At 41.9% G+C, this 17052-nt stretch overlaps 1 protein-coding gene across 2 annotated transcripts; it reads left to right on the top strand.

Moving 5' to 3' along the window:
- Window positions 1-2971: 2971 nt before the first annotated feature.
- Window positions 2972-14771, top strand: LOC134536610 (uncharacterized). Of its 2 annotated transcripts, none has more exons than XM_063376402.1 (2): window positions 2972-4806; window positions 10948-14771. In XM_063376402.1, the coding sequence occupies exon 2, from the start codon at window positions 13472-13474 to the stop codon at window positions 14753-14755; it is 1284 nt and encodes a 427-aa protein (XP_063232472.1). In that variant the 5' UTR covers window positions 2972-4806; window positions 10948-13471; the 3' UTR covers window positions 14756-14771. The 2 variants fall into 2 exon arrangements, with proteins under 2 accessions (XP_063232472.1, XP_063232471.1); XM_063376401.1 differs by lacking the exon at window positions 2972-4806 and adding an exon at window positions 4813-6605.
- Window positions 14772-17052: the final 2281 nt, after the last annotated feature.

The following is a 17052-nucleotide window of genomic DNA, read 5'->3' as shown; positions in this document are numbered from 1 at the left end:
CGACTTGTGTCAGAAAGCGAAACATGCCCAACAAAATCTCGAAGGTGAGTTTAAACCTATCCTTCCGGAGAGACCACTGCAGTTGGTATCAGTGGATGTATTGGGACCATTACCTAGATCAACAGCCGGGGTGAAATATGTGTTCGTGATGGTAGATTTATTTACAAAATACACCAAGTTGTATCCCATAGTCAATGCCACCAGCAAGATAGTATTCCAGAAAGTTAAACAGTTTATCGCGGAAGTGGGTCGACCGGAGAAAATTATTTCAGATCATGCCACACAATTCATGAGTCAAGTTTGGCAAGAAGGACTCAGAAAACTGCAAATCGTACCCACCACGTCTTCGGTGAGACACCCGCAGAGTAATCCTGTGGAGAGACAAATGCGCACACTTGGTAATATGTTGCGGACATTCTGCCACGATACACAGCAGAACTGGATGAGTAAATTAACGTTCATTGAATGCATTTTGAATAATACTGTACACAGTTCTACCAGTGTTACTCCATATGAAGCGTTAACAGGAAAAAGATCATTGATAATACCGTCATCGTTACTACCGAGACATCACGATGAAGCTCTGGCCGCAGAAAATAAAGAATTAGTCGAGATACAGAAGGAAACTGAAGAGTTGGTCGCAGCCAAGTTGACATCCACGGCGGATCTTCGGAGAAAATACCAGAAAGATTCCAGCAAGATGAGTTTTAATTGTGGAGATTTAGTACTCAAGAGAACGAATCCAGTAAGCCAATTTTGGAAGTACGTTACTAAGAAGCTATTTCTACTCTTCGATGGACCATATATGATCACGAAGATTATTAGAAGTAACTGTTACGAACTGTCTGACATTAAAACGAAACAAGTAATAGGACACTATAATATAACGCAGTTGAGGAAATATTACACTCCTGTAGAATAGTATACACTGTTACACATATGTCCGTTTGAAGACATATATCGGTGACAATACTCTATGTTTGCAAGTAAGTATGTAAATAAGGTCAATAATATGAAATGTAAATTTTCTGCAAATAATTAGAATATAGATGAGATGTTTGTATGATGAGAAATGGTCCTAAGACCTATATCAGAGTATAGTTCGTTAGTCACATTTCTGAAGGGGACTATTCTATAGAGGTATTTGAGAAGCCCTCAATAGAAATGAATTTTATGTTTATTATTTTACTTCTTACCTCTATGACTTTGTCTTAGTCCTGTTATGAATTATATTTACCAGTATTGTATCTCTATGGTCAGGTCAATTTGGTTTTACTCTTTAAGTATTTTCATGTTTTATCTAAGTAATAATTTTATGAAATGTCTTTGCAAACATTTGTTAAACGGCGACGAATAGGAAATGAGCTTACACCTTTTAATATTGTTTTTGGGTCATTACTGAGGAAAGAGTATATGTGATTGGACGCTCGACTGCGCATATATTTTATTTAAAGAATTTAGTATTTCCAGTGTGATTTCGGAGAGTGTTCAATAGAGAAAGCTTTGACTGTTTGAAACCAATTGGAACTTGAGTTTCTGTTCTACTATCATGGGAGAAGGATTAGAGAGAAAGAGCTCCGTGATTTAGTCATAAATGAATGTAAGAATATCACGTAAAACATTGGTACGACGACTGAATAGCTAGAATCTACGTGAAATTGATGATTTTATAATAAATACCGGAACTACACAATGAAGAAGAGGTAGTTACCGATGTTCGAAGCTCTACTAAAGAATCGACGACGACGATAAGTTTTGACTAACAGCATAAATAGAACTGGATCAACGACGAATTAAGAAGAAAAGAAGAAAAGGACTATCAATCTTCGAGATGGAAGGAGTTCGACAGCGGTAGACGGCATCGTAGACGGTGTACCGTAGGACATCATCCTTCTAGACGACTCCAGGTGACCGACGCCAGTCCTGCTGGAGTACCAGCAGCACGAGAGGAGGTGCATCGAGACGGAGACCCAACCAGCGACATCGGAGGAGAGTGAGATCTAACCAGCAACATCGGAGGAGAGACAGGGGTTCGGAGAGGTTTTCCACAGCCTCTTGGTATTGTAACGACGCGACGAGGTTTGTTTGCCCCATCCCCGAATTAACAAGAACAGCGAGTAGTTAACTGTCCTATTTTAATGGCAAGATATCTTAAACTATGATGTTTACGATCAAGACCTAATTTGAAACTCGCAAAAACAACTTAATACTACTTAACTACGTAAAGACTTGTAGCTTGTACATACTGGACCTGGTTAACTGACATTGATCAGTAATATGTACGATATCAAAGTTAAAATCTGTTAAAGTCATTAATTGTCTTGAATGTTTAAAGAATAGCCCCAGGTCCAGAAGTCTTGAGACAGTTTGATCTACCGAAAGAGACTGAGCTAGTAAAAACAAAGAAAAGACTAATTTGCCAGTTAAAATGTGTTTCAATAATATTTAAAATATTGACTGATAACCAAACTATTATTCAGTGATACAATTACGTAAAACGTAATTAGTTCTGAAAGACATTTAAGTATAACGGATATTGAAATTTTGTTTAATGAAAAACCTATTTAAACATGAATAATTGTCTCAAAGGTATTTGTATGTTGCTTGCTAATCATTGACTCTGTCACTTTTCGTGTTACAGTTGGATATGTTGCAAAAGAGTATTGTCACCCATACAACCATGATTTTGACCCTAGTAAAAAGTTAAATTTTCATTATATTTTATTTTTCCGATTGATAACCATACTTACATATCATGTGTATGTTAAACCAGATAGACAGAAATATTTAGCTTGGATTGTCTTGAAAGAATAATTAGTTTTTATTACACTGAGATCAGCAGTCATAGAGAAGTTAATGCTTTTAAACACACTACTTATATTTGTTGATTTTAAGGTCAGAATACTTACACCAAAGAGAAGGAGACATACTGCTAAGGAATTATACGACATTTTATTGTTTGGTATTCACACTGAGTCAAACTACACCAGTACATACAACTTGAGAATAATTTATTTTCACTATCAACATAACAAGACATATTTTAGTTAATATTCTGTAGAGGTTAGTAGTTGTGCTACATACACAATCACAGCACTAGTACTTTATAGAGTTTTCACGGCGCCCAACTAGACCACATTTTACATTATAGATATTGGCATTTTAGGAAATATACTCCATAGAGTAATTCTGAAAATACTTATAGGATTTTTGATCACCCAACGGTGGCACACCCTTTTGAAATTTTGGTCGCTCATCCTTGGAGCTGTCTGAAAAATAACAGAAGAAAAGGGAAAATTCTGAAAACACTTCAAGGTTGATATGAAGGTGGGAAATGATGAAGGGAATGTCGTTAGTAATGGGCAGAGGACACAGTGGAAATGGAGTGAGAGGATCAAGTAATATGTAATAAGATATAGCAAATAACAATAAGTACAATGTGTTGAGTGAATTATTATTAAACAAAACAAAGAGGAACAGAGCTTGGCGCAGTCGGCAGGATCCGAAGGGTAGAAAAATAATGACAAAGGAATAGCACATCGCCATTGCCACGAAATGGAGTTCATAACAAGCCAAGTCCGTTGAGCATGAGTGGGAATGTGGCACAGAACTTCAAGCTATTTGAACAGGAGGTTCAAGTGTACTTCTTAGCAATAGAAACGGACATAAAGTCGGTTAAAGTTCAAGTTGCCAGACTTAAGAATCTGATGGGAACAGAGGCGTTAAAAGTTTACAGTGCAATGAAACTAACAGAAAACGGCGGGGAAGAAACAGTTGAAAGTATCTTGGCCATTGAGTGTAAGGTAATTGCACCGATACTCGTCACTGCTCCAATGGTCGTCACTAACAACTTCAAATGTAAATAATAGAGAAGTAGCTCAATATATTGCCAACTTTAATATTGACAAAAATTTGGTCGACTTTCTAGCTGAAATTACCACAATAGTTTTCGGAACGCACCCTATTTTCAATCAAAAAAAGTCCATGCATCAAAAGTTGGTAGAACAGTGAAGATAAATAGGGGAATTCCTATACTAAAACACTAAGGAGGTAAGTGCACATTTTTACTTCTAATTCTGTAATTTTTCATGTTTATTCGTGATGTTTTGTGCTGAATGTGTTGATTAAATGTTCTTGAAGAGGTGAAAGTGTTTATTTAAAAAAATTTGTTTTCTTTGTATGATTTAGTTAGGGTGATGAAAACTGGATCAATAAAAACCTTGTATTGCCAGTGTTCGTCATACCTGACGAGCACTGGTACATTTAATATTTTATTTAAAGTTGAGCTAAGTTATACCCTAGAGTTCTTAAATAATATTGGTTCTTTGTTGTTGATAGGCAAAGTACATTATTATGATCAGATCCAGTAGTCGTCACCTATGACGACTTCCGATGCATGTGTATGACGACTTCTGGGTCGGAAATTACTTTACTTTATTGATTGAAGAAATTGTGTAGGCATTGTTGTTTACATTAATTTAGGGGTCATTTGATATATATATATATTGACATTAATAAGTAAATTAAACATTATAATGTGTCCATTTGAAGCGCCCGCCGCGCTTCTGTGACGTCATCTCCGTGCCGCAGCCTTCCTTTCCTTCTCCCCTCTTAACCCCTCTCCGCCTCAAGGTGCCAATTTCCCCTTCCCTTTCTTTCCCCCTAGCCTCTCCTCAATTGTAGCGACTGCAACGCCATCTAGCGAATAGTATAAATGAGCGCGTATAACTTTTAATTGTCTATTTCGTGGGTCTCTCTTGGTGGAAGCAGGTCGTCTCTGGCCCGGTCGAGGGGCAGCTCGTCTAGGTAAAATTCTTCAGGAGACGGAGTTAGTGTGTGCACACGATGGCCGTGCGAGTAACGTAAATATTAAATATGCTTGCCAGCCTTGATTTTCATGTAGCCATCCCTTTTGACTTTGACCTTCACTTAATTTATTTTCTGTGTAATATTTTCTTTTGTTTCTTCTTTCTGCTGGAAGCATTTGCTTACTCCCTCCTGCATGTGGTTTTGATTTTAGTTGCTGCGCGACTTGCATTGTCGGCAGTGGACTCTTAACTTATTTCAACGGCATCCAGACCACGCTTTGATTGCTTTTGGTTTAGAAGTAAGCACGTTAAGTGCCCGATGCCGCCCTTGTATTTTTTTTTTCATAAGAGCTTTCAGCTCCGTATGACGTAATTTTACGCATCGTTTTGCCTCGATTTTGCCCTCTTTCTTTTCCTCCCAGCTGTACCCCCGACCGGAGCCATTTGGTTAAGGCATACCCCCCGTGATCTAGCATATTTTGTTTGAGCACTTCTCTGCATTACGCTTACCTAGCCTTGGCAGTGAATGTCATCATGACGAGACCCACTGAAAATTGTAGCTGTAACAAACCATGTAACCGATCCCTCGCTTCTCTCTTGGGCTTGCATTTCTGTCCGCGGGACTACGCTCTCTATGAGTAATAGATATTTAATATGTTTTTTTCGAGGAGTGCACAATTAACGTTATATTAGGTGTTGGTTTATTTTGTAGTACATAATTCCTTGCCCCTACACGTGTTTGGACCGCTCGTATAGTCTGTATGTATATTGAGTCAGTTCCTAAAGTTGTTAACAGCAACGTACGTCTTGTGAATCACGTGTGTAATGACATAATGTTCACTATGATTTTGGTCTTCGCTCGCCTCCGGGCCGTAACGTAATGCGTACGCACGTATACTTGAATATTGGTTTCTCTCCTCTCTTATAGTGTGTGGTAACTGAGTCATAATTTCGCACAGAAATTGAGAAAATGTCTATCCCCATTGTCAGAGGCGACTGTTTTATACTGCATGATCCAGGGCATGCCTAGGAAATTCAACTTGTAACGGAGAGAGAGAAAGAATATTAACTTGTTGCTTGTTGCTTGTTGTTTCGTACGACTGTAAGAGATACGCAGTAGTAGTTTGTTTGTTGAATCAGAGTACATTGGGCACAAGGTTCACCCTAGTTTTTTCCATAAGTAAGGACTCAGTAAAGACATAAGGAGTGAAAATCATTGTGAAGGGAATAAACTTCATTAAATGTATGCTAATTTGTATTTGCTACGCACATGCCTCTAGCTGGCATCGAATCCGTTGACAGTGTATGTATATGTGTTAAGTTTGCGAAATTATAACGTTGTTGAGTGCGACTCATGTTCTTTATTTGTATTTATGATTTATCACTTTCTGCTTAACTGTCTTTTCTAGCAAAGACCCCACACACGATTTTCTTGTGCCCCCATACACTTCGCTTGCATGAGTAGGATAATCAGTAGGAGTGTTTGGTGGCGCATGGATGCACCCTGGTGGTATGCTTAACTGGATACCCCCACGCTGCAAAACTGCGCTACTCTGCTTTTTAGGCAGATTATAGTGATAAATCCGTTTGTATTGTTTGTTTCGGTGCACCATGGCCGTCTCCGTGAGCTGGGTTTACCAGTTGCACAAGACCGATTTGGCGCTGCATCTCGAGGAAAATGGTCTGCCCTTGGCGGACACCGATACCGTCGCCGAGATGAGGGCGCGTTTGGTTGACTACCTGCGTAAATCCGCAGGAGCCGCATCTGAAGTCACGACCAGGCAGCCCCCAGCTGATGTGAGTCCTTCCTCGTCCTCATTTAACGTAAAACCTTTTTTTGCCGCCCTTAAAACCATCCCGTTCCTGGGTGGAAGTGATCCCAGGCAGATCTTAGATTTTGTGATTAAGGCTGAGAGCCTGCATAAATTAAATTTAGTTCCACTTGAGGCTTTTCTGAAAGCACTCTTAAGTAAAGTTACGGACATCCATGTACCTCTGTTAAATGAGGCCATTGCTCAGGGTACGAGCTTTGATAAGTTTAAAAAATCACTGGTATGTTCAGTGTGTCCGCCTAGGGTTCTAGATGCCTGTAAGAGGGAGCTAGTGTGGCGCTTCCAAAACCCAGATGAAACCATTATGGAATATGTCACGTCGGTTACCGCGTACGCGGGAGTCTTAGAGCTGGGTACCCCGGAAGAGGAGTTTGTCCAACTTATTTTGGGTAATTTGGCCCCCGTGGTGTGGCAGAACTGCTCGATGCTCGCTCCTCCCACCTCGCTCGCAAGCCTACGGACTTGGGCGGGCGAAGTGGAAAGTCGCCTTGTTTCTCTTGCTAAGTATCAAGCTGAGTTCCCGGCAAAGCGCCCCAGCTCGGTGAAAAATGACTCTCGTTTTGACGGACGTATTTTTACGTCGCAGTCCGCCCCCCCCCGTTCTCACTCCCCGTAGCCCGAAACTCCGTGACGTGGCAGACACCTCCACGCCTCGTGTGTTTGACAGCCTGCCTCGCGGCGAGCGTTCTGCCCATTTCACGCCTGGGCCCGAGGCGCGGGCCGCAGCTCGCGCGGCCATGAGTTTACCGCCTGAGGTAACCCCGCCCGTGGGCTCGCGGTCCGCGACCTTGACCCAGTCACGGCAGCTAGTGACCTTGGACACCCGCCGCGGAGCCGGCAGGTGTGCCAATTGTAGCGCCTTTGGACACGTCACGTATGAGTGTACTGTTCCGCGGGTGGAAATAAATCAACGTAGATGTTTTCGGTGTAAGGCAGTGGGACATTATAGGAGCGACTGCACGGGAACTGAGAGACAGCCTCGTGCGGAAAACTAATCTGGACGGGACGGAAAAGAGGTCGTATCCGTCGGCTACTCAAAAAATCCTCTGAACCCACTCATTTACATTTCCTCCCAATTAAAATTCAGAAACATTTATTTCCAGCCTTAGTCGATACCGGTGCTACCCGGTCTGTTATTAGTGAAAAATGTTTCATCACATTAGTGCAGTTGTACCCTCAACTTTCACAACGAGTTGTATCGGATGATTCCGTAAGGAATATCGTTGTCGCTAACGGGCAAGGCATACGCACATGTAAATCTATTATAATTCATTTTAAAATCCATGGATTTTCCTGGAGTTGGCCGTTTGTCGTTGTCCCCGGGATTTTGCCGAATCTAATCCTTGGCTTAGATTTTTTGGGCAAATCACGTTGTCGACTCAGTCCCGCCAACCATGAATTGCAATTTGATTTCGCTCCTGCTGTAAAAATTCGTTTACGTCATGAGGTCCGCGAACCCATAGTTATGAGTTGCAATGATTCCGATAACGCGATGCGCGATCAAGCCATCGCCGCTCTCGTGCGGGAGTTTCCTGACGTGATAACACGTAAGATCGGCAGATGTGACATCTTGCCTTTTCGTTTTCATGTTACCGACGAAGTGCCCGTTTTTGCCAAATATTTGAAGGTTTCTCCCCCTAAGCTGCAGGCCATGCGCGCCATTATCGACAGATTACTCGCTGCCGGCGTCGTTACCCCTTCGACATCCGAGTTTTGCACCCCTACTTTTTTGGTTGCTAAGAAGGGGGGCTCTGAGTGGCGCCTTGTGCATAACTTTAAACCTCTCAACAAGAAGGTAATTCATCCAGTTTGGCCAATACCGACGGTAGAGAGCGCCTTACAACACTTGGGTAAAGCCAAAATATTTTCCATCATCGACCTCAACGACAGTTACCATCAATGCTTGCTTGATCCCGCCTGTAGAAAATACACTGCCTTTTCAACCCCTTTTGGCCACTACGAATTCAACAGAATTCCGATGGGTGTAAGTTTCGGGAGCGAAGCCATGAGCCGTGTTCTGGACCATGTGCTAAGCGACCTTAAATACAAATTTGTTTTTAACTATATCGACGACATAATTGTATATAGTAATTCACTTTCAGAACATCTTGATCACCTTAAGCAAGTCTTGGCACGTCTGAGAAACGCGCATCTTACTGTTAATCCACATAAAATTTCCTTGGCACAAGACTCAGTAAAATTTTTAGGCTATGTAATTTCAGAAGGGAAACTTCACATGGATCCGGATAAGGTCGCCCCCGTGGCTACTTTTCCGCGTCCAAAGACTTTGAAGGGAATTCAAAAATTTCTCGGCATGCTGGGGTATTATGCGCGTTTTATCCCAGATTTTGCCACGATTTGCGCGCCGTTGAATCGGTTGCGAAAGAAAAACGCTGCTTTTGTTTGGGGTGAGGAACAGGAAACGGCCTTTCAATCTCTAAGAAAATGTTTGTGTTCCGCCCCCGTGTTAATTCTCCCCGACTTCAATAAACGTTTTGCCCTGCAGGTTGATGCTTCCTCAGTAGCCCTTGGAGCCGTCCTCGGACACATGGAGAACGGAAAATTGAGACCAATTGCTTTCGCAAGTCGAACCCTCTCAGAGTCAGAGCGCCGCTTGGGCACCTATGAGAAGGAGGCCCTTGCGTGCCTTTTCGGACTCGAAAAATTCGAGTGTTACTTGGATTGTAGAGAGTTCGACCTGTATACAGACAACCAGGCCTTAAGTTGGCTGTGCAATCATCCCTCGCAGCTCGGGAAGCTTGGGCGTTGGATACTGCGGTTGTCAAAATTCCGATTTGTAATCCATCACCTAAGAGGTGCGGAGAACGTTGTGGCCGACAGTTTATCTAGAATGTTCAACCCGGATGATTTTGAAATTGATAACCCTTCCCCCCCGGATGCGGTTGAGTTTATTTCGGTGTGCAAAATCTTCCCCGAATCCTTCATAAACCTGAAAGCCTGCCAGCAGGATGATCCTGCATGTATTCGAATCCGGAACGATTTGCAATGTGGAATGGCCTTACCCTTTGCCGAGAAGGATGGGTTGTTAGTGTATGCTGGCCCGTCAGGACGAGCTCAGAAAGTTGTCGTCCCTGAAAAACTTAAGGGTATGATTATCACATATTTCCATGCCTCACTTGTGGGTAGGCACATGGGAATAGATAAAACGTATCGTAAAATTGCCCAACATTTTTTCTGGCCAGAAATGTGTCAAGACGTGCGCGATTTTGTACGCGCCTGTATTGACTGTCAGCTATCAAAGCCCCCACACAATGCTAAAGTAGGGCTTTACTGTGCCGACGCTCCCGTCGCCCCTTGGCAGGTTCTGCATATTGATATTTTCGGACCGCTGACGCGATCAAAAAAAGGCAACGTATGCTTATTAGTAATTCTAGATATTTTTACTAAATTTGTTGTTTTAACCCCCCTTAAAAACATGAAGGCGTCGTCCATAGTAAAAGTTCTTAAGGAACAGGTGTTTAAAATCTTAGGCCCGCCGTGTATTGTAGTATCAGACAACGCTAAATACTTTCAGTCGAACTTATACAAAAATTTCTTGTTTGAATTTTCTGTAAAGCCGGTGTACAGTTCACCGTATTTTCCACAGGGAAATATGAGTGAGAGAACCAACAAGGTTCTCAAGGGAATTTTCACTTCGTTCTACCGCGCCGACCAGACTCTCTGGGACGCCGATCTTGAACTTGTAAATATTGGTTTGAACGCAGCTCATCACAGTTCTACAGGGCATCCCCCCTCCGTGCCTTTCCTGGGGAGGGAACTTACCTTACCCTTGCTCAACCAGTGGGGGTTGCCACCTGTCGACTCTAGTTTGTCAAGTGTAGAGTTAGATCGTGTCTTGGAAGACGTTACTAAGAATTTAGCTAAGGCTAGGGAAAACGTGGCACGAAATTATGATGCAAAAAGGGCAGCCCATTCATTCGCTGTTGGCGACGTTGTGCTCTGCCGCTCTTACGTTTTGCCCTCATTAGCGGCTAGCCTAAACGTCAAACTTTTGCCGCCCTATGACGGGCCGTTTTTGATTACTAAGTTTTTAGCAGCTAACACTGTTCAGTTACAGCTAATGAGCAATAAACGTAAGTGGCGTAAGGCACACGTAACACAGCTAAAGCGTTTCATTCAGTGATTTAATGCAACGTTTTGGCGGCTAGTGGAAACCTTAAGATACTTAAGTTTTTTTTTTTTTTTTTGGTGTGTGTATTACTACTTTAGGTATGTTTTCTAATTAGATTGTAGAATTGTTAGTAACAGGATACAGTGTTCAGTCGCAGTTCAGTTGATGATTACAGTTTCCTTCAAGCGCGCGCGCCTCCTTTCTACCCCTCCCTTGGGCTGTGCGCGGACAACTCTACGAGAAGCCTGCTACGTCTCTGCTTTGCCGCTGCCCCTCCGCCCCCTACGCCGCCAGCCCTTGACTGCTGCGGGGTGAGGAGACTGTTGGACGGCGTGGAGATCTGGTGACAGACTCTCCGCTGTTCGGACGCCACCGCCGCCGCGGTTCAGCTCTAGAGGTATTCTCGGCCCGCCAGAAGACGTCTGCGGGAAGGATGCTGCAGAGTTCCGATGTCCGCCACTTAGCGCTGAGTGGCTGAGACGAGGAAAAGCGCCGAGCGCTGCCTGAACCCCTTGCAACCTTGTACCGCCAGAATAGGTCACCTGATACGGCGCTTATCGTTTCTCTCTTTCACTTCAGAAAAAATGGAGGGGGACCTGTCAGCGACACGTCGGACGCGAGTCGCCTGTATTCTACTTGTGCAGCACCAAGGAGATCGCGGTCCCCTGTTGGAGCTGCCACCCGTCGCACCGCTGAAACGAACACGTTGCTGCCCCCTCCAGCGGCACGATCCGGCTAGTTTCAAGTCATTTCTACATCGTCTGAATCAAGGCGTTCGCAAGATACAAGAAGTTGGCTCATGTCACAAACACTGAACTTCAACACGACTTTAAGCTCGGGCTCACAGGGCAGAAGACTTCGTAAGGGGTGGGGGTTGAAGCGCCCGCCGCGCTTCTGTGACGTCATCTCCGTGCCGCAGCCTTCCTTTCCTTCTCCCCTCTTAACCCCTCTCCGCCTCAAGGTGCCAATTTCCCCTTCCCTTTCTTTCCCCCTAGCCTCTCCTCAATTGTAGCGACTGCAACGCCATCTAGCGAATAGTATAAATGAGCGCGTATAACTTTTAATTGTCTATTTCGTGGGTCTCTCTTGGTGGAAGCAGGTCGTCTCTGGCCCGGTCGAGGGGCAGCTCGTCTAGGTAAAATTCTTCAGGAGACGGAGTTAGTGTGTGCACACGATGGCCGTGCGAGTAACGTAAATATTAAATATGCTTGCCAGCCTTGATTTTCATGTAGCCATCCCTTTTGACTTTGACCTTCACTTAATTTATTTTCTGTGTAATATTTTCTTTTGTTTCTTCTTTCTGCTGGAAGCATTTGCTTACTCCCTCCTGCATGTGGTTTTGATTTTAGTTGCTGCGCGACTTGCATTGTCGGCAGTGGACTCTTAACTTATTTCAACGGCATCCAGACCACGCTTTGATTGCTTTTGGTTTAGAAGTAAGCACGTTAAGTGCCCGATGCCGCCCTTGTATTTTTTTTTTCATAAGAGCTTTCAGCTCCGTATGACGTAATTTTACGCATCGTTTTGCCTCGATTTTGCCCTCTTTCTTTTCCTCCCAGCTGTACCCCCGACCGGAGCCATTTGGTTAAGGCATACCCCCCGTGATCTAGCATATTTTGTTTGAGCACTTCTCTGTATTACGCTTACCTAGCCTTGGCAGTGAATGTCATCATGACGAGACCCACTGAAAATTGTAGCTGTAACAAACCATGTAACCGATCCCTCGCTTCTCTCTTGGGCTTGCATTTCTGTCCGCGGGACTACGCTCTCTATGAGTAATAGATATTTAATATGTTTTTTTCGAGGAGTGCACAATTAACGTTATATTAGGTGTTGGTTTATTTTGTAGTACATAATTCCTTGCCCCTACACGTGTTTGGACCGCTCATATAGTCTGTATGTATATTGAGTCAGTTCCTAAAGTTGTTAACAGCAACGTACGTCTTGTGAATCACGTGTGTAATGACATAATGTTCACTATGATTTTGGTCTTCGCTCGCCTCCGGGCCGTAACGTAATGCGTACGCACGTATACTTGAATATTGGTTTCTCTCCTCTCTTATAGTGTGTGGTAACTGAGTCATAATTTCGCACAGAAATTGAGAAAATGTCTATCCCCATTGTCAGAGGCGACTGTTTTATACTGCATGATCCAGGGCATGCCTAGGAAATTCAACTTGTAACGGAGAGAGAGAAAGAATATTAACTTGTTGCTTGTTGCTTGTTGTTTCGTACGACTGTAAGAGATACGCAGTAGTAGTTTGTTTGTTGAATCAGAGTACATTGGGCACAAGGTTCACCCTAGTTTTTTCCATAAGTAAGGACTCAGTAAAGACATAAGGAGTGAAAATCATTGTGAAGGGAATAAACTTCATTAAATGTATGCTAATTTGTATTTGCTACGCACATGCCTCTAGCTGGCATCGAATCCGTTGACAGTGTATGTATATGTGTTAAGTTTGCGAAATTATAACGTTGTTGAGTGCGACTCATGTTCTTTATTTGTATTTATGATTTATCACTTTCTGCTTAACTGTCTTTTCTAGCAAAGACCCCACACACGATTTTCTTGTGCCCCCATACACTTCGCTTGCATGAGTAGGATAATCAGTAGGAGTGTTTGGTGGCGCATGGATGCACCCTGGTGGTATGCTTAACTGGATACCCCCACGCTGCACATTCTTTAATTACAGGGCAAAATGCCAAAACGGAAAATACTGTTGTATGAAGAGTCAGCTATGGAAGCTACTCTTAAAGATGTAGCAAATGGTTTGAGTATAAAACGAGCAGCGGAAAAATATGGTGTGCCAAGAAACACATTGTCCGATAAACACAAAGGCAAATCGCCCTTGGGTAGGAAGATGGGCCCAGATTCATTTTTAACAAAAGAGGAAGAGGGTTTGTTAGTGGAATGGGCAGTTACACTTGCTAAAGCAGATTTTCCTGTCACAAGAGAGGACTTGCAGAACAGTGTTCAGCAACTAGTGAAGGAACTGAAACGAGACTTTCCTTTTAAAGGAGGCCGCCCAGGAAGGAAATGTTGTGATTCTTTTATCAACAGAAATCCTACCCTCTCATTACGAACGCCCCAAAATTTAACAGCAAGTCGGGCGAGTGTTTCCCATGAAAATATAAAGGCTTGGTTTCAGGAGGTTGACAGTTATGTGAATGAAAATGGGCTGCAAACATTATTGTTAGACACAAACAGAATTTTTAATGCAGATGAGACAGCATTTTTTCTAAATCCAAAAGGCAGCAAGGTTTTGGCTCAAAAGGGTGACAAAAGTATCTACCAGCAAGTAAATACAGATGAGAAGGAATGCCTCACCGTTTTGATCACCGGAAATGCAGCAGGAAAAGTATGCCCCCCTCTAGTTTGTTTCAAGTATGAACGTCTTCCTCAAGACATTGTTTCCTCAATGCCTGCACATTGGGGCATTCGGAAATCTCCCAATGGATGGATGACGGGAGAGGTGATTTTTGAATACATGAGCAACATATTTTACCCATGGCTGGTAGAGGAAAATATTGTTTTGCCAGTTTTATTTTTCATTGAAGGACACTCATCGCACCTGACTCTACACACTAGTAAATTTTGTGCAGAACACGGTATTGTTTGTGTAGCATTATTGCCCAATTCCACACACATTCTTCAACCAATGGATGTTGGTGTCTTTAAACCTTTGAAGAGTGGGTGGAAGAAAGCAGTTCACGAATGGAGAATAGAAAGAATCTCAAACAACGAAGACACAACTCTTAATAATAAAGACTTTGCGAAATTGCTAGACGACACCATCAACAAATGCATACAGCCAAAACACTTGGAAAGTGCTTTTCGAGCATGTGGGCTGTTTCCATGGGATGTGTCAGCAATTGATGTCACTAAGGTGATTCCAAAAGCATCACAGTTGGAATCTACTAGTTCAGTTTCACAGCACCTAGAAACTTTCCTAGGAGCAGAGAAATTACATGAGTTTAAATAAACTGAAGATGTCTGGCTTGGGGAGGTTGAGGATACTTCCTCATTCCAATTTTGGAAGTATCTACAAACTCTTACGAACGAAGATGACCAGCAAAATACCACTTCCAATACACCACCACTTGAAGATCGCATAGCAGCAGGAAGTTCACTTCTTTCTTTGACACTTGGTGCTCAGACAGGTTCATCTGATAATGTACCTGATCCTTCAGTCTCACCAATGCATATTGATCAGGCAACCACACATTTTATTTCACCTGGTCCTTCAGCCTTGCCAGAACATGTTGAAAAGGCAGCTACAAAACCTAATGAGTCTTCTTCAGTGTTACCATTACAGGTTGATCAGACAGTTGTAACAAATGTTGCTGAACCCGGTCCTTCAATATCATCAGTAAATATTGATCAGGCAGTCACAAAATCTGTCTATGTACCTGGCCCTTCTGTTTCTTCAGGTCCATTGCCTGCTGTGACTCCAAGTGGGAAGATAATCCCCTCTCCTTTCAAGCGCTCTTTATTTTGGCCTGGGCCTCAACATAAGAAAAGTAAAAGAGTACAAAGAGAAAAAATCCCGACAGTGGCAAGTTCCAAACTGTGGCAAGTTCCAAACTATGGCAAGAATATTATATGCGAAAAGAAGAAAAAAAGAAGGAAGCACAACAAAAAAAGGAAGAGAGGATTGCTGAAATAAATTGGAAGACGATGGAAAAAGTTATGATGGCCGCTACAGCTCAGGCTCAGAGATCATCCCAACAGGACACATAATCAGAAGATGATCCTCCATGTCTAGAATCATCAGGCGAGTGCAGCGAATCCAGTGAAGATGGCATTATTGATGTTCAAGAGCCAAACAAAGATAACTTGCGACCAGGATTCTTGCCCTCGTCACATTTCAGGGAGTGAAACGAAAATTAACTAAATACAGATATGTATTCATCATACAAAAGGTAGAAGGAACTGAACTTCAAGTAATGGGTATGAAGTCTACCGATAGTTCCAAAAAGACTTTTGTAGCAAAAGATGATGATGTCTCGTACATTAATGTGTGCCAAGTTCACGGTATTCTACCTTCACCACTAATGGTGCAGAAAGGAGCCAGAATGAGGTACATTTTCAGACCTCCCGTTGATGTGTTTGAAATGTGACAATTGATTCACTGTAAGATATTTCTGGATTTTTGTGCTAAGTTTTCATATGTGTTTTAAATGACATTCTTTTTTTTTTTTAGTAACAATCTAAAATCAGCTGTAAATTGCTTTAATTGAAATGTAAATAACTACGTACTGTAAGATGTTTCTAGATTTTTGTGCTGAGATATAAGTTGTGCTTAAAGTGTTTTTTTTTCCGTACAATATCCATTTAAAATAGTTGAATTTTTTTCTCTCTTTAATTATACTGTTTAGGTAAAAAAAAAAAAAGACGACCCTAAAGTGATCTATTATTCTTGTAGAAACAACTATTATTTTGTTTGAATAAGTGATTGTTTTCTAATGTTTTCTAAAGTCATTGTAATATTACAAATGTAAATTTTACGAACTTTTGAGATATATATATATGTGTGTGCATTTTTTTTACTATAGTGGTGTTTTCAATAACTGATGAGCATAAATTGTCGTAGTTGGAGTAATATATTTTTGTAATGTACTATTGTTCATAATTACGTTTTTTAAGCATAATGTTATATAGGTACAATAGGCATTTTTACTTTTTACTTTTGATACTACTTTACATTTGTTATGTTTAAATTGTCTTAATATGGCTATAATTATATTTTTTCAATGTTAGCATGCAAGAGTTGGTATAATTTAAACATGTTTCATTTATTGTAGCTTTACTTATTTTCATGTTAGTTGTGCTGTCCCTCTTTGTTCCGTGAGTGCTGGAAGTAAATTCAAAATTTAATGAGGATTATTCATTATATTACTAAACGATCTTTATGAATTGCCATTTTGATGTTTAAAATATAGTACCAAATAAAATTTGAGCCCCAAATAGTACAATACTATCATTCTGGATCCATGAATAAAAACTAATGCAGCCAAAATCGCACATGACGACTACTGGCACAAACATGTGACGAACACTGGCAAACAAGAAAATTTGCATGATGACTACTGGCTCGAAATCACACTTTTTTCAAAATTTTAAATCTACAAAAATAATTTGTTTTTATGGAAGAGTGTTGGATAGCATTGTAGAGTAAAGTTTGAGGTTAAAAACAAACATGTAGGGGGCAGTAATACACCTAAGAGGTTATGTAGGGGAGACCGGGGCACCATGAGTCATGGGGTACCATGGGTCAGC

This window comes from Bacillus rossius, chromosome 11, assembly GCF_032445375.1.
Source record: "Bacillus rossius redtenbacheri isolate Brsri chromosome 11, Brsri_v3, whole genome shotgun sequence".
NCBI classification, from domain to species: domain Eukaryota; kingdom Metazoa; phylum Arthropoda; class Insecta; order Phasmatodea; family Bacillidae; genus Bacillus; species Bacillus rossius.
Note: the sequence above shows the minus strand (reverse complement) of the source record. Positions and strands in the feature narration are given on the sequence as shown.